The sequence below is a fragment of the Pan troglodytes genome, chromosome 6 (assembly GCF_028858775.2).
Source record: "Pan troglodytes isolate AG18354 chromosome 6, NHGRI_mPanTro3-v2.0_pri, whole genome shotgun sequence".
In the NCBI taxonomy this organism is placed as follows: Eukaryota; Metazoa; Chordata; class Mammalia; order Primates; family Hominidae; genus Pan; species Pan troglodytes.
The window spans coordinates 81,639,911-81,656,237 of NC_072404.2; the positions used below are offsets into that span (position 1 = coordinate 81,639,911).

At 54.0% G+C, this 16,327-nt stretch overlaps 1 protein-coding gene across 1 annotated transcript; it reads right to left on the reverse strand.

Annotated features, from left to right (window-relative positions):
- Positions 1-261: 261 nt before the first annotated feature.
- On the reverse strand, positions 262-15,790 carry NCF1 (neutrophil cytosolic factor 1). The gene is made up of 11 exons (XM_016957575.4): positions 15,511-15,790; positions 12,263-12,343; positions 10,440-10,515; positions 10,175-10,340; positions 8,762-8,817; positions 6,528-6,650; positions 5,957-6,064; positions 4,282-4,399; positions 1,488-1,592; positions 873-1,018; positions 262-538 (listed from the first exon to the last, which is right to left on the reverse strand). The coding sequence occupies exons 1-11, from the start codon at positions 15,580-15,582 to the stop codon at positions 417-419; spliced, it is 1,173 nt and encodes a 390-aa protein (XP_016813064.1). The 5' UTR covers positions 15,583-15,790; the 3' UTR covers positions 262-416.
- Between the last annotated feature and the right edge of the window lie 537 nt (positions 15,791-16,327).

Here is a 16,327-nt window from a genome sequence, read left to right on the forward strand (position 1 = left end):
CTGCACTGTGTGCACCCATCTTCAGGACTCTTCCGCCAGAGTCCAAGCAGGTGGTTTCTGACCAAACGGTCAGCAGGAAACCGGGAGTTCCTCTTGAACTTGGCCTTGTGCAAACCTGTTCTTGGCCAAGACCAGGGCAACATGCAACCAGACCTCGGCTCTTGCAACTTCCCCCCAGCAGAACTCACAACCTCCTGTCCTCAACTTAGAAATAACCCTGGGGCGGAGCCCGGCCCTCCCTGCATCCCTGCAGAGCCTCGGTCCACTCCAAGCAACATTTATTGAGGGTGGCGGGAGCCGCGCTGGACAGGGGTCGGGGCTGCCCTCGGCGTCCAGACGCCAGGCTCTATAGAACACGTATATACAGGCACGGGGCGGCAAGGGCCGAGACGCTAGCTGGGGACTGCGCTCCAGCCTCAGACGGCAGACGCCAGCTTCCGCTTGGTGCTCTCGCTGCAGCGGTTCAGGATGAGGTCGGCGCTCGGCCGCGGGGGCACCGCCGGCTGCGGTTTAGAGCGCTGCGTCTGCCGCTCCTCCTCTGCGGGCAGAGAGCGGGGCCGAGTCAGACGCCCCGCCCCGCACACTGGCCCCGCCCACAGCGCTCTCTGGCCTCGCCCCGCCGCGTTCTCCAACTCCTGCTCCGCGCTCTGGCCTCGCCTCCCGCTTGTGCCTCTCCCTCTGACTCCGCCTCTTAGGGATCGCTCCGCCCCCTAGCGCTGGTTCCTCCTCTGGCCCCGCCTCCAGTCCCCGCCTCTCCCTCTGATTCCGCCCTCTGGTCCCGCCCCGCTACTCTGGCCCTGCCTCTGGCCCCGCCTCTCCCGCTGACTCCGCCCCTAGGGCTTGCCCTTCCTGCCCTCTCCCGCTGCACTCACCGAGCGGGCTCCCGGGGCTCTGCGGTCCCGGCCGCGCCTGGCGGCGTCGCTGCTGCAGAAAACGGACGCTGTTGCGGCGATAGGCGTCCTGGCTGAGGCGCTTCCGCGACCGCTGGTGGATGCTGTGCGCGTTGCGGATGGACGACCTGGCCCAGTGGGACAGGGCGTCGTCAAAGCCCGAGTGCGCCCCTGCCCCCAGGGACTCAGATGGGCACCCCTGGTCCGAGGAAGTGGGGGGCAGTAGGGGGCCGGTAGTCTGCACGACCCCAGCGGGACAAGAGGCGGCTGCCCCCGTCACGACAAGGACCCTGCCCTGCAGCAGAGCCTGGGCGGTTTTCCACGCCCCTCACCAGCCTTCGGTCTGTCGTCCCCCTCTCCGGGGAGCCCCCCTGGACTGCCCATCCCCAAAGCCCCCGGGCATCGCCGCTTTCCTTCCGCCCCTGTGCCAGCCCCACACCGCGGCCAGGCGCGTCCAGCCCCTTTCCCCCGTGAGGGTCCTGCCTCTCCTGCCAGGCTGAGAGCCCCCGCCCCGGCACTGCCAAGCTATGGCCTAGACAGAGCGAACCCGTGGTGCGCCCCGCTCGACCCCGCCCAGCCCCGGGGACCCCCGCTTACCTGCGGGGCGGCGCCCCCCGCTTGATCTGGCGTTGGGCCTGGGACACGTCTTGCCCCGACTTTTGCAGGTACATGGACGGGAAGTAGCCTGTGACGTCGTCTTTCCTGCAACAGAGGCAGCCCTTGAGGCTGGGGCAGTCACCTGGGGGCGCCCAGAGGAGAGGGTTTCAGGGCTCTCTCTCAACAATTGGGGTTAGCACAGGCTGAGAGGTTGCAAACAACCGGACACCTGCCTCTGTGGGCCTCAGTTTCCTGGTCTGTGCAACTGAGACCCTTCCAGCAATCCTTCCACAGTCTAGGCAGGGGTGGAGGTTAGCAGATCCAGGTCACCGCAGGGGACAGGTATTTGCTATAAGACATTGGCAAGAATGGGCAGGGCACGGTCGCTCACGCCTGTAATCCCAGTACTTTGAGGGATCTAGGTGGGAGGATCGCTTGAGGCCAGGAGTTGGAGATCAGCCTGGGTAACATAGCAAGACCCCTATCTCTACCTCCCGAAAAAATTAAAGAAAAAAGAAGACATTGGCAGATTATATTTGCCAATTTTTCTTTTATGTTAACTGCCTTCTGTCTCCTACGAACCTTTGCCTACCTCCAAGCCACCAAATTCTATGCTTTCTTCCAAATGCTTTTCCCCCGCCCAACCCCAAGACAGAGTTTTGCTCTTGTTGCCTAGGCTGGAGTGCAATGGCATGATGTCGGCTCATTGCAACCTCTGCTTCCCAAGTTCAAGCAATTCTCCTTCCTCAGCTTCCCAAGTAGCTGGGATTACAGGCATGCACCACCACACTTGGTTAATTTTGTATTTTTTTAGTAGAGACAGGATTTCACCATGTTGGTCATGGCTGGTCTCAAACTCCTGACCTCAAGTGATCCACCTGCCTCAGCCTCCCAAAGTGCTGAGATTACAGGCGTGAGCTCCCTGTCCAGCCCCAAATGGTTTTTAGTTTCAGGTTTTACTCTGGGATAAACCTGTGATCCATCTGAAGTAAACATATGTGTACAGTGTGAGGTAGGGGTCTAGGTTTGTTTTTTGCTCTTCTTTTTTTTTTTTCCAGTATGGAAATCCATCTGTTCCAGCACCATTTGTTGAAAAGACTTTCTTTCTATTCTCAATATTATATTTGGGAGTGAAAAAAAAACAAAAGAAAACTTTGCATAATACAAGGTTCACATAAAACCCAATTCTTGGCTGGTGGGAGGATCACAAGAAGATTATCAGAGACACAGGATGGGGGTTAACAGAGTGTGTGTCTAAAAGGCTGAGAAATGCTGCCTCAAAGCCCTCTGGCCCCAGGCCCGGCTGCAGGTATGCATGTTGTGGTCCCAGCTTTAAGATAAGCTTGCGGCAGGGCGCCAGGCTGGCCCTGTGACCTAGGGCTCTGAAGACGCCAGCAAAGGCTCAGCATGGAGGCTCATTCCTGTAATCCCAGTGCTTTGGGAGGCCAAGGCAGGAGGAACTCTTGAGGCCAGGAGTTTAAGACTAGTCTTGGCACCATAGTGAGACCCCATCCCTACAAAAAAATTAAAAAACATTAGCCAGATGTGGTGGTGCTCACCTGTAGTCCCAGCTACGTGGGAGCCTGAGGTGGGAGGATCGCTTGAGTGAGCGATGATTGTGCTCCAGCCTGGGAGTCAGAGCAAGATCCTGTCTCAAAAAATAAAAAAATTCGTAAAAAATGAAGACACAGGAAAGGACCTGGGAGGCCCCATGGCTCCAGGGAAATGGCTCCACAAGCCGCTAGAATTCTGTGTTCCCCAGAACCAGAAAAAAGATAATTAGTATTTCTGCATTCATTTGGAGGATAAACAGATGGGAATTGCAATGGAAGCTTTTTTTTTTTTTTTTTTTTTTTGAGACAGGGTCTTGCTCCATCACCCAGGCTGGGGTGCAGTGGTGCAGTCATAGCTCACTGCAGCCTCCAACTCCTGGGGTCAAGTGATCCTTTCACCTCAGCCTCCTGAGTAGCTGGGGCTACAGGTGTGTGCTACCACATCCAGCTATTTTTTAATTTTTTTTGTAGAGACAGAGGTCTCCCTACATTGCCCATGTTGGTCTTGAACTTGTAGCCTTGAGTGATCCTCCCACCTCAGCTTCCCAAAGTGTTGGGATTACAGGCATGAGACACTGCACCTGACTGCAAGAAAGCTTTAAAAGATAAAGGAATGATAAAAAGAAAGTAATCTTTTTTTTTTTTTTTTTTTTTTTTGAGACGGAGTTTCGCTCTCGTTGCCCAGGCTGGAGTGCAATGGCGCAATCTTGGCTCACTGCAACCTCCGCCTCCCGGGTTGAAGCGATTCTCTTGTCTCAGACTCCCGAGTAGCTGGGATTACAGGCTCCCACCACCACACCCGGCTCATGTTTGTGTTTTTAGTAGAGATAGGGTTTTGCCATGTTGGCCAGGGTAGTCTCGAACTCCTGACCTCACGTGATCGTCCTGCCCTGGGCTCCCAAAGTGCTGGGATTACAGGCCTGAGCCATTGCGCCCAGCTAGGAATGTAATTATTTATACAACAGTTCACCATGTTGCCAGAGAAGGAATAATAATAGATGGTTGGGAAGAGACCCTAAATCACAAAGGAGAAATGCACCCACTTGGACAAGGACATTGGATCCCCACAAGACAGGCAAGGGTGGGCTCATCCCTCCCTGCTACTAAGATGGAAACTAAGCCCAGAGAGGGGCAGTGGCTTACCCAGAGTCCCAGGGACAAGTCACCCCAGATCCCTAAACACCCCGTCCTGGCTGGGGCTGACTCAGATGGGTGCTCTGGATGGAGAGGGGCCCTCCTACCTGATGACCCACCAGCCGTCCAGGAGCTTGTGAATGACCTCAACAGCTTCACCCTCGAGCAGGGACACCTCGTCCCCCTCCACAGCAGTGTAGGCCTTGATGGCAACGTATGGCTCACCTGGTCCACGGCGGGGGCACAGAGCACAGTGTGAGGTCGGCCCAGCCTGGGGCTCGCCACCCATCCCATCTTCTCCTCTCTGCGCCTGGGCTTCCTCCAGGCACTCCAGACCCACCCAGGGCCCACAGTTCCCCCTCTTCTGGGTCTCCTCCCTCCACCCTCCTGCTCCATCCCAGATCCCTCGGCAAGCTCCTGCTGGCACCCACTCTGGGGGTACGCTCTGGACTTCTGCCCTCTGCCCCCTACACCCAGGTGAGCTTGTCCACTCCCATTCATTGCCACCCACTCCGGGGACCAGAGATCCCATAACGATGAAGGTCTGTCCAGACACTTCACTATGACAAGAGATCAGCCATGAGTAGGTGGGTGGAGCATCCGTCTACCTGGCACTGGGAACTGCTCAGCTGCAGCTAACTGTCGGCCTGGGGGCTGCAGGCCTTCCCAGTGTTTAAACAATAGCCACAGGCTGGGCGAGGTGGTTCCCACCTGTAATCCTAGCACTTTGGGAGGCCAAGGCGGGCGGATCACCTGAGGTCAGGAGTTCGAGACCAGCCTGGCCAACATGGCGAAACCCCATCTCTACTAAAAATACAAAAAATTAGCCTGGCGTGGTGGTGCATGCCTGTAATCCCAGCTACTCGGGTGGCTGAGGCAGGAGAATTGCTTGAACCCAGGAGGCTAAGGTTGCAGTGAGCTGAGATTGCATTACTGCACTCCAGCCTGGGTGACAGAGCCAGACTTTGTCTCAAAAAAAAAAAAAAAAAAAAAAAAGCTGTAAATCCACATAAAAGGGTGAAATCACTCCATTTTAAAATGTGGGTAACCAGGCCAGGGACAGTGGCTCACATCTGTAATTCCAGCACTTTGGGAGGCCGAGGCAGGCAGATCACCTGAGGTCAGAAGTTCGAGACCAGTCTGGCCAACCTGGTGAAACCCCGTCTCAGCTAAAAATACAAAAATTATCCAGGCATGGTGGTGCATGCTTGTAATCCCAGCTACTTGGGGAGGCTGAGGCTGGAGAATCACTTGATCCTGGGAGGCAGAGGTTGCAGTGAGCTGAGATAGCACCACCGCACTCCAGCCTTAGCAAGGGAGTGAGCCTCTATCTCAAAAAAGTAAAATAAATAAATAAATAATAAAATAAAATGGTAACCAATTTTATTATAGTTTTTTTCAAGCTCAATGCAGGCCCCATCCAGCCCTGGCACTGCCAGTTTTCCCTTTCTGGTCAGTGATGATGCCCCCACTTCCAGGCAGCCCTCCTTCCTGAGCCTAAGGTCTGCTCATCCTTCAGCTTCCCACTGAACCTGGCCACATATCCACAGACACCACTGGCCTCCCACTCTCCCCAGTCGTCCGCTCCTCCTCCTGGTTCCCTGTCCAGACCAAGGGCATCACAACCTGCCAGGGCCCCCAAGCCAGAGCCGATGAGGTCTTAGCCCTGACTTTTCTGCCAAGCCAGCAACCAGCCCAGACTCCAAAGCAGTCACTCAATATCCCTGAGCCCTGCCTGCCCCTTTCTCCCACACCCCTACGGCCTTGGAGGGCAGGGGGCACCTGCATAGTTGGGCTCAGGGTCTTCCGTCTCGTCAGGACTGTCCAGGGGCTCGAGGAAGGACGCTGGGATCCAGCCTCGCTTTGCTTTCATCTGACAGAACCACCAACCTGTGCCAGAGGTGCGGGAATGTGACTGAGGGGCAGGGCCCAGCGGCTCCCTGCAGCCATCAGGGATGGTGAGGACACAGGGACACAGACACACTGATGTCCAATGCTCAGATTTGGAAATGTCACCTTCACCACACTGGACAATGAGGTCACATGCATGCATGCACACATGCTCACAGAATCACAGCTCTGAGCCCACTTCATAATGAACAGACGGTCCCATACCCATCCAGACAGAACACACAGACATGCCCCGCCCCGGCCTGCCATGCACAGATGCCCACAGCCACCACAGGGTGCACACTAAGAGAGAAGGCGACCCACAGTGTGGGGAGGACATTTAGGGCCCCTAACAGAGCCGGAGTCCTCCCAGGGGCCAGGCTGCCTGAGCCTTGGCAGGGGGCTTGTGGCTGTGGGTTCCTGAGCACCAGGGGAAGGAGCCCCGTAAGGTGGGAGGTCTGACCGCTCTCGCTCTTCTCCACGACCTCCACCACGTCCCCCGTGGACAGAGCCATCTCGGAGCCCGAGGTCTTCTCGTAGTCGGCAATGGCGCGGTACGTCTGCAGGATGATGGGGCCGGTGATGTCTGGGGCAAGAGGGAGGGCAGGGTGAGTGGGCACTGCAGGGCCCATCTGGGCCTCCAGAACAGGCGCTGGCATTTTGAGTCTCTGCTGCCCTGCATTTCCTGGGCGCATAGCATTCTCCAGGCTTTGGCCTCACACTTCAAACATGTCCTTGTTCTCATCTGATGAAGTTAGTGAGCCTTTCCCAACTTTATTTTCTTTTTTGGAGACAGAGTCTTGCTCTGTTGCCCAGGCTAGAGTACAGTGACGTGATCACAGCTCACTACAGCCCTGGACTCCTAGGCTCAAGCAATCTCCCTGCCTCAGCCTCCCGAATAGCTGGGACCACAGACGTATGCCACCACACCCGGCTAATTTTTTGTAAAGACAAGGTCTTGGGACAATGCCCAGGCTGGTCTTGAACTCCTGGGCTCAAAGGATTCTCCCACCTCAGCCTCTTAAAGTGTTGGGATTACAGGCGTGGAGCCACTGCACCTGGCCTTTTCCCAACTTTTTTTTTTTTTTTTTTTTGAGATGGAGTCTCGCTCTGTCACTGGAGTGCAGTGGTGCAATCTTGGCTCATTGCAACCTCCACCTCCCAGGTTCAAGTAATTCACCTGCCTCAGCCTCCCAAGTAGCTGGGACTACAAGCACCCACCACCACACCTGGCTAATTTTTGTATTTTTAGTAGAGATGGAGTTTCACGATATTGGTCAGGCTGGTCTCGAACTCCTGACCTCAGGTGATTCAACCGCCTCGGCCTCCCAAAGTGCTGGGATTACAGGCATGAGCCACAGTGCCTGACCTTTTCCTAACTTTAAGGTGCACCCGAATACCTGGGATTTTGCTAAAATGCCTATCCTGTTCAGTAGGTCCACTGTGGGACCTGAGTGTGCATTTCTGACCAGCCTTTCATCCAACCGTGGAGGTGCTGATGCTGTTTGTTATTGGCTGACATCCGCCTTCTCAAAATTCATATGTTGAAGTCCTAACCACCCAGTACCTTACAGTGTGGGTGTATTAAGAGAAAGGTACTCTTAAGTACCTTTCAAGAGGTAATTAAGTTAAAATGAGGTCAGTAGAGTGGGCCCTAACCCAACAGGCCTCGTGTCCTTATAAGAAGAAGAAAAAGCTGGGCACAGTGGCTCATGTCTATAATCTCAGCACTCTGGGAGGCTGAGGCAGGAGGGTTGCTTGAGGCCAAGAGCTTAAGACCAGCCTGGGCAATGTAGTGAGACCCCATCTCTACCAGAAAATTAAAAATTAGCTGGACATGGTGGCACACACCTATAATCCCAGCTACTTGGGAGGCTGAGGTGGGAGGATCGCTTCAGCCCAGGAGGTCGAGGCTGTAGTGAGCTATGTAGTGAGCTCCCACCACTTCACTCCAGCCTGGGCAACAGAGCGAGACCCTGTCACTGAAAACAACAAAAACAAAATAGTGGCTGGCACAGAGTAAGCACTCCATTAATGTTAGGTATTATTATTATTATTGTTATTAGCAGTGACTGTGCAATAAGTATTAGAAACTGCCACAGCCCTGCATCGCCTCTGAAGGCCACGCTGCCCTCCAAAACCTGTTCATTCATTCAGCTGCAAACACTCCCCCGGCTGCCAGTAGCAAGGGTCTGCGCTGGTCTCTGCACTGCCACCTGCAAAGGGCTCCTTTCAGTCTCCAGGGACCTTCCAAAGACCCAATTCTTCTTCTTCTTTTTTTTTTTTTTTGAGATGGAGTCTGGCTCTGTTGCCCAGGCTGGAGTGCAGTGGCACGATCTCGGCTCACTGCAAACTCCGTCTTCCGGGTTCAAGCAATTCTCCTGCCTCAGCCTCCCAAGTGGCTGGGACTACAGGCACCTGTCACCACGCCTGGCTAATTTGGATTTTTAGTAGAGACAGGGTTTCTCCATGTTGGCCAGGCTGGTCTCAAACTCCTGACCTCAAGTGATCCACCTGCCTCGGCCTCCCAAACTGCTGGGATTACAGGCATGAGCAACCGCACCCGGCCCAAAGACCCAGTTCTTCAGCAGGGTAGCTGTGAGCCCTCCCAGCCTGCTCCCAGCCCCTGCTCCATTCCCTGAACACTCTGGGTCTCCTCAGGGTGACCCCCCCGCCAGCTGCCCCCCGTCCTCTCACCTGTTGCGGTACTCTTGCCATCTTTGGGCATCAAGTATGTCTCTGGCTTTTTTGTCCTGAGGAGAGAACAGTCTGGGTGAGACCCTTGGCTTCCCATGGAGGAAGGAGAGGCACTGGGTAGACCTGCAGAAGAACTTCCCAAGAGAAGAGGGACCCGGGGAAGGGAAGGGGCACTGCGGAGAGAAGACAGCAACTGGACTGGCTGAGGAAGGGCTTCAGGAAGTGATGGGGGCGGGCGGATCTGCTCGGGCAGCCCAAGGGAGGGACATGAGGAGGACACTGCATAGCCTTCTGCAGACCCAAAGGATGCCCTAAGCCTAGAAAATGCTCTTGCGGGCTCCCAGGCCATCTTCTTTCTTCTTTTCTTTTTTTTTTCTTAGACAGAGTCTCGCTCTGTCACCCAGGCTGGAGTGCAGTGGCGCAGTCTCAGCTCACTGCAACCTCTGCCTCCCGGGTTCAAGCGATTCTCCTGCCTTGGCCTCCCAAGTAGCTGGGATTACAAGCACACACCACCATGCCTGACTAAATTTTTATATTTTTGGTAGAGATGAGGTTTCACCATGTTGGCCAGGCTGGTCTCAAACTCCCAACCTCAGGTGATCTGCCCACCTCGACCTTCCAAAGTGCTGGGATTCTAGGTGTGAGCCACTGTGCCCGGCCTCTTCCTCCTTCTGGAGCCCTGAGAGAGCAGGCAATGAGGAGCGGACCCCACTGCAGAGTCCATCCTTCCCCCGCCTCCCGGGCTGATGATAACTGCCCTTCCTTGGGCCAGGGGACATCTTCAAGCGTCAATAAGTGCTGGCCGGAGCAATGCTGCTTGTCTATGTCTTGGCAGCCTGGGTGCCTTGACAAGGGGTAACGTCCTGTCCTCATGCTCCCCACTTCGAGCTTCAGTGACCAGAGAGGAGTGGAGAAGGGGACTTCCCCAGCCTGCCTGGAGCTCCCTCAGCCTCTCGGGTGCCTTCCACACAGGGTCCTGGGTACAGGAGACCCCAGACATGCTCAGCACTTAGCAGAGGCATCAACCCCACATCCTTCTGGGGGGCTCCGCAAGACACCCAATGCTTCATCTGATCCTCACTGCCCATTATAGAAATGGAGAACCTGCATTCAGAGAGCAGTGGTGACTGGCTCCAGGTCCCATGGCCAGGTGGCCATAATGTCAGGATGAGGACCCAGGACTTTGAACCTCCAGCCCCGAGCGCTTCCCCCAGTGCCCTGAGGTGTGAAAGATTAAGGTGGAGGCTTGGCGGGGTCACAGGGGCCAGAGGTGGAATTTGCCTCCTCTTTCTGGCTGTGTGGCTCTGGGAAGGTGGCTTTCCCTCTCTGAGCCTTGGTTTCCTCATCTGCAAAACACAGAAAGTCCCACCCCTCCTTCTCTCTCCCACCTGGCAGGGTGAAAAGTTCACTCACTGGTTGTCCGTGGGGAGCTTGAGGTCATCAGGGCGCACCTTGAAGAAGTCGAGGAGGTGGGGACAGCGGGAGATCTTGGTGGGCAGGCTCATGAGCGTGCTGCAGTACTCGGTAAGTGTGCCCTGGCGGTTCTCGGCGGCCCGCTGCCCGTCAAACCACTTGGGAGCTGGCACCAGAGAACATGAGGTCAAGCCTGAGAGGGGCTGGGAGGGCAGGTGAGCCCCCGCCAATGACCCCCTGACAGGCGGCTCAGCCCCGTGCTCACCTGGGAGGTGGGGGATGATCCTGTTCTCTGGATTGATCGCCCCTGCCTCAATAGGGAACATTTCTTTTAAGGTTTTCTAAACATTAAAAAGACAAGACGTGAAGGAATATTTGTAGTTTACAACACTTGGAAAAGCACGAGATTGGAAGTGACCTAAATACCTCTCAAAACCACCTAAAAGGCCGAGCATGGTGGCTCACGCCTGTAATCCCAGCACTTTGGGAGGCTGTCGTGGGTGGATCACTTGAGGTCAGGAGTTCAAGACCAGCCTGGCCAACGTGGTGAAACCCCATCTCTACTAAAAATACAAAAATTAGCCGGGAGTGGTGGCACATGCCTGTAATCCCAGCTACTCAGGAGGCTGAGGTGGGAGAATCGCTTAAACCTGGGAGGCGGAGGTTACAGTGAGCCGAGATGGCGCCACTGCACTCCATCCTGGGTGACAGAGTGAGACACTACCTAAATATCTCGGGCCTAGAAATTTCGGTGGCAATCTGGATTCCTTGATTAGCAGAGGCACTGACCTCTCTCCCTCCCATGTGCAAGTCACCAGCAAATCCTTTTGCTTCCAATCCCCAAATCTCTTTGGGATCTGACTGCTTCCCACCAACCCCACCCTCCTGGCCCTAGCCACTACCAGGCCTGGATAACGAAAATGGCCTCCTTGTGTCCCCCGTCCACTCTTGTCTGTCCTCAATCCAGTCGCCAAAGGGATCCTCTTAAAACTCAGGTTGACCAGGTGCAGGGGCTCAAACCTGTAATCCTAGCAATTTGGGAGGCTGAGGTGGGAGGATCACTTGAGTCCAGGAGTTAGAGACCAGCCTGGGCAACATAGCAAAATCCCATCTCTACAAAAAACAAATCAGGAAAAGGAGCCAGGTGTGGTGGTGCACACCTGTGATCTCAACATGGGAGGCTGAGATGGGAGAATCGCTTCAGCCCTGGAGGTTGAGGCTGCAGTGAGCCGTGATTGCACCACTGCACCCCAGCCTGGGTGAGAGAGCAAGACCCCATCTCAAAAGAAAAGCAAATATAAAAAAACTGATAACTCATTCTTAAAAAGGTACAAATGTAAAATTTAGGAAAATAACTAACGTAGGGACGAGAACCACAAGGAGAATGTTCACCAGCAGGTGCATTTATTTGGGATCTAGAACTTGGCTTTGTTTTTCAAAAGCGACAAGAATGGTTCCATTCTAGGAAGGTTCTGGGAGATCCTGTTTTACTTTAAAATGAGAATCTGGTGTTTCTGTGTTTTATTGTTTTCAGTAAGACTACTTAAATGTTTCAGGGGGAAAAATGTTTTTTTCTTTTAATGCCCCCTTAGCTTTGGGAGGCCAAGGCAGGAGGATCACTTGAGGTCTGGAGTTCAAGACCAGCCTGGGCAACATAGTGAGATCCCCATCTTTATAAAAAATACAAAAATTAGCCACACATGGTGACGCGCACCTATAGTCCCAGCTACTCAGGAGGCTGAGGCAGGAGGATCGCTTGAGCCCCAGAGGTCGAGGCTGCAGTGAGCTATGATTGCGCCCCTGCACTGCAAACCTAAATACCTCTCAAAACCACCTAAAAGGCCGAGCGTGGGGGCTCATGCCTGTAATCAGAGAACATGAGGTGTTCAGAGTGGTGACAGAGCAAGACCCTGGGTGACAGAGCAAGACCCTGTCACAAAAATTTATATAAATAAATAAATCCCCTTTAACTGTGGTCTGGGAGGGGATTCTGGGTTCTGCAGTTTCCCCATCACCTGGGCTAAGGTCCTTCCCAAAGGGTGGAGCTGGAACGGTGGGTCCCTGTCCCTCCTCCGTCCCCACACTCACATGGAACTCGTAGATCTCAGTGAAGCGCCGGTAGACCACCTTCTCCGACAGGTCCTGCCATTTCACCAGGAACATGTACACCTGGGGGAAAGCCAGAGTCGGGGGACCCCATTCAGCCTCCAAAGAGGCTTTGCTGTGTGCACCCAGGATCCCACTACCCACTGGAGGAAGCCCAGAGGATTGGGGTGAGGACCATCTTTGCGGTTGTCCTGGATTGCAGAAAGGGCACAAACGTGGACCCAAGTGCTGCCACGCCCCAGCCTTGAGACCCAGGGCAAGAGGGTCAGCTTCTCTCAAATGGACTCATCTGTAAATTGGAGATAAAAGTAGGACCTAGGCTGGGCACGGTGGCTCACACCTGGAATCCCAGCACTTTTTAGTACCGAGGTGGGAAGATCGCTTGAGTCCAAGAGTTTGAGACCAGCCTGGGCAACATAGCGAGACCCCCATATCTACTAAAAACACAAAAATTGTCCGGGTGTGGTGCCGCACACCTGTGGCCCCAGGTGAGGCAGGAGAATTGCTTGAGACTTGGAGGTCAAGGCTTTAGTGAGCTATGATTGCACCACTGCACTCCAGCTTGGGTGGGGAGGGGAGGGGAAGGGAGGGGACAGGAGGAGAGGGGAGGGGAGGGGAGGGGAGGGGCAGGGAGGCTGGGCATGGTGGCTCCCGTCTGTAATCCCAGCCCTTTGGGAGGCCAAGGCAGGTGGATAACCTGAGGTCAGGCGTTCAAGACCAGCCTGACCAATATGGTGAAACCCTGTCTCTACTGAAAACACAAAAATTACCTGGTAGTGGTGATGGGCACCTGTAATCCCAGCTACTTGGGAGGCTGGGACAGGAGAATTGCTTGAACCCGGGAGGCGGAGGCTGCAGTGAGCTGAGGTTGTGCCACTGCACTCCAGCCTGGGTGACAGAGCGAGACTCCCTCTCAAAAAAATTAAAAAGAAGACAGAATTGCATCTAAGATCCACTGCCCTGGATACACAAACTGAATCTAATGAAGATAAACCCAAACTAAGGGACATTCTACAATGTAACTGGTCTGCTCTCTGCAAAACATCAAAGTTGCAAAAGACAAAGACTGATTAAGACCGATCCAGAATCCGCTGGCACGGTGGCTCACGCCTGTAATCCCAGCACTTTGGGAGGTCGAAGCGGGCAGATCACCTGAGGTCAGGAGTTCGAGATCAGCCTGGCCAACATGGTGAAACCCTGTCTCTACTAAAAATACAAAAATTAGCCGGGCATGGTGGCGCATGCCTGTAATCCCAGCTACTCGGGAGGCTGAGGCACGAGAATTGCTTGAATCTGGGAGGCGGAGGATGCAGTGAGTGGAGACTGTGCCATTGCACTCCAGCCTGGGTGACAGAGTAAGACTCCATCTCATAAAAAAAAAAAAAGACTGATCCAGAATCAATATGGCAAAACCCTGTCTCTACCAAAAAATACGAGCTGGGCGTGGTGGCGCGCACCTGTATTCCCAGCTACTTGGGAGGCTGAGGCAGGAGAATCTCTTGAACCCAGGAGGCAGAGGTTGCAATGAGCCGAGATTGCACCACTGCACTCCAGTCTGGCAACAGAGTGAGATTCCGTGTCCAAAAAAAGAAAAAGAAAAAGAAAAAAAGACTGATCCAGATTAAAGAAGGTTAAAGGCTATGACATTGATCCTTGACTGGATCCTGGACCTGAAAAAAGTTTTCACTGCAGAGGACAAGCAGAATAATCGGGGAAACCTCAGTAAAGTCTGTGGGTGGATAATGGTGTTTTGTCCATGTTAATTTCCTGATTTTGACACGTGCGTTGTGATTATGTAAGAGAATGCCTTGATTTTAAGAAATGCCCAACAACTAGTATTCAGAGGTAAAGAAACACGTCTTCGACTCACTCTCAAATAATTCAGAAAATATCCCCAGAAAGAGAGGTGTGGATGAAGGTGAGTGAAAGACTATTGGAGTGACTGGTACCGTTTTGATACCCAGTAGCCTTTCTGTAAATTTGAAATTTCAAAACTGAAAGTTACAAAGAAAAGGAGAAAAGTGACTAGGCACGGTAGCTCACGCTTGTAATCCTAGCAGTGTGGGAGGCTGAGACCAGAGGGTTGCTTAAGCCGAGGAGTTCAAGATTAGCCTGGACAACATAGTGAAACCTCATCTCCACAAAAATTTTAAAAACTAGCCAGGCATGGTGGTGTGCGCCTGTAGCCCCAGCTACTCAAGGGGCTGAGGCAGGAGGATCACTTGGGCCTGGGAGGTCGAGGCTGCAGTGAACTATGATCGCACCACTGCACTCCAGACCTCATTTCAAAAAAACAGGCCAGGCACGGTGGCTCAAGCCTGTAATCCCAGCACTTTGGGAGGCCGAGGCGGGTGGATCACTTGAGGTCAGGAGTTTGAGACCAGTCTGGCCAACATGGTGAAACCCTGTCTCTACTAAAAATACAAAAATTAGCCAGGCGTGGTGGTGGGCACCTGTAATCCCAACTACTCTGGAGGCTGAGGCAGGAGAACCAGTTGAACCTGGAAGGCGGAGGTTGCAGTGAGCTGAGATCGTGCCACTGCACTCTGGCCTGGGCAACAGATCAAGACTCTGTCTCAAAAAACAAAAAATAACAAAAAAGAGAAAGGTCTTGGCACATAGGACTAAATGTTCCATACAAGCTTCAATTTCCTAAATGTAGTTCCTCCCTGGCCTTCCTATGGGATTAGGGGACCCAGTGGACTTGTGTGTCTGAGCAGGCATTTGTCCAGCCTCCTTGGGGACAGATGGGAGGACTCTATTGGCCCCTGTCATGGTGTCACCCTACTGGAGAGGATAAGACTCTAACTGACACTACAGGCAGCTGGGGAGAGAGAGAGCTTTAGTTTCCAGGCCTCCCTCTTGGGAGGGCCACTCTCTGATAGCTGGGCTAGTCAGGGAAGGCTTCCTGGAGGAGTGGGCCTTGGACCTGAGAGAGCGCTGGGCTGCCTGGCCATGGCAGGGGAGCAGAAAGAGGACTCCTGGCTAAGGCTGAGGGCCTGGCTGGGGACACAGGCGGGGACAGTAAAGGGCTGGGGCCCAGGGCGGGTCCAAGGGAACTGTCTTCCCAGGGATCAGAGGGGTAGATCCAGGCTCAAAGACCAGGGACCAGGTGCCCAAGACCCTGCCCCGTTAGTCCTCACTGGAGCTGGTTGGCCCTGGGACTGCAAGGGTGGCCGTGCTGTCCCTCCCGTATTCCCCCCACGGGATGCCCTCCACCAGCTACTCACATAGTGCTGGCTGGGTACGAAGCGCTTCTCAAAGCCCAGCAAGGCGATGTGACGGATGAAGGTGTCCCCCATGACTGGGTGGCCTCCAGTGCTCCCTGGCACTTCCAGGCTGCGCCTTAAATGCACTGGAAAGAGGAAGTCGCTTTTGTCGCGGTCGGGACAGGGGGCAGGGAGGGTACAGAAAGGGCTTTGCTTCTTCTTTCAGTTTCTGGGGACTCTTCAGGCTTGCAGGGTGTAAACATGGGCAGACTCATGTTCACACACACCTGCAGGGACAAGGAAAAGGGTTTACACTTGTCCTTCCCGTCGCCTGCACGGGCCCCACGGGTTTTGGGGGTGAATCAAGCTGCTGCTGCCTCAGGGCCTTTGCATTTGCTGCGTCCCCTTGACCATCTTTACCCCCTTGACCATATTCCTGGTCTTGACCATGTTCCCCCCATTCACCGTCTTCCCTCCATAACTCTCCTCCATTTCTCTGCTCAAATGTCACCTCTTCCGAGAAGCCTTCCTTGATAACTTCACATTGCATAGCAAACCTCATACCTTTCTCAGCCTCTTCCTGCCTCCTTTTTCTGCAGAGCACTTATCACTGATGCATCGCAAATTGCATTTAATTTTTCTTTATTATTATTGCTATTGTTATTTGAGACAGCGTCTTGCTTTGTTATCCAGGCTTAAGCGCAGTGGTGGGATCACAGTTCACTGCAGCCTCCAACTCCTGGGCTCCAGCGATCCTCTTGCCTCAGCCTCTGGAGTAGCTGGGACTACAGGTGTGTGCCACCATGCCCGGCTAATTTTTTTTTTAATTTTTTTGTAC

Excerpts from the sequence above, each read along its gene's own strand:
- NCF1 (XM_016957575.4), bottom strand. The coding sequence starts at position 15,582 with ATGGGGGACACCTTCATCCGTCACATCGCCTTGCTGGGCTTTGAGAAG. Across the intron at positions 10,341-10,439 it reads GATCATCCCCCACCTCCCAG|CTCCCAAGTGGTTTGACGGG; the intron begins GTGAGCACGGGG and ends CTCTGGTGCCAG. Across the intron at positions 4,400-5,956 it reads CCCTGAGCCCAACTATGCAG|GTGAGCCATACGTTGCCATC; the intron begins GTGCCCCCTGCC and ends GCCGTGGACCAG.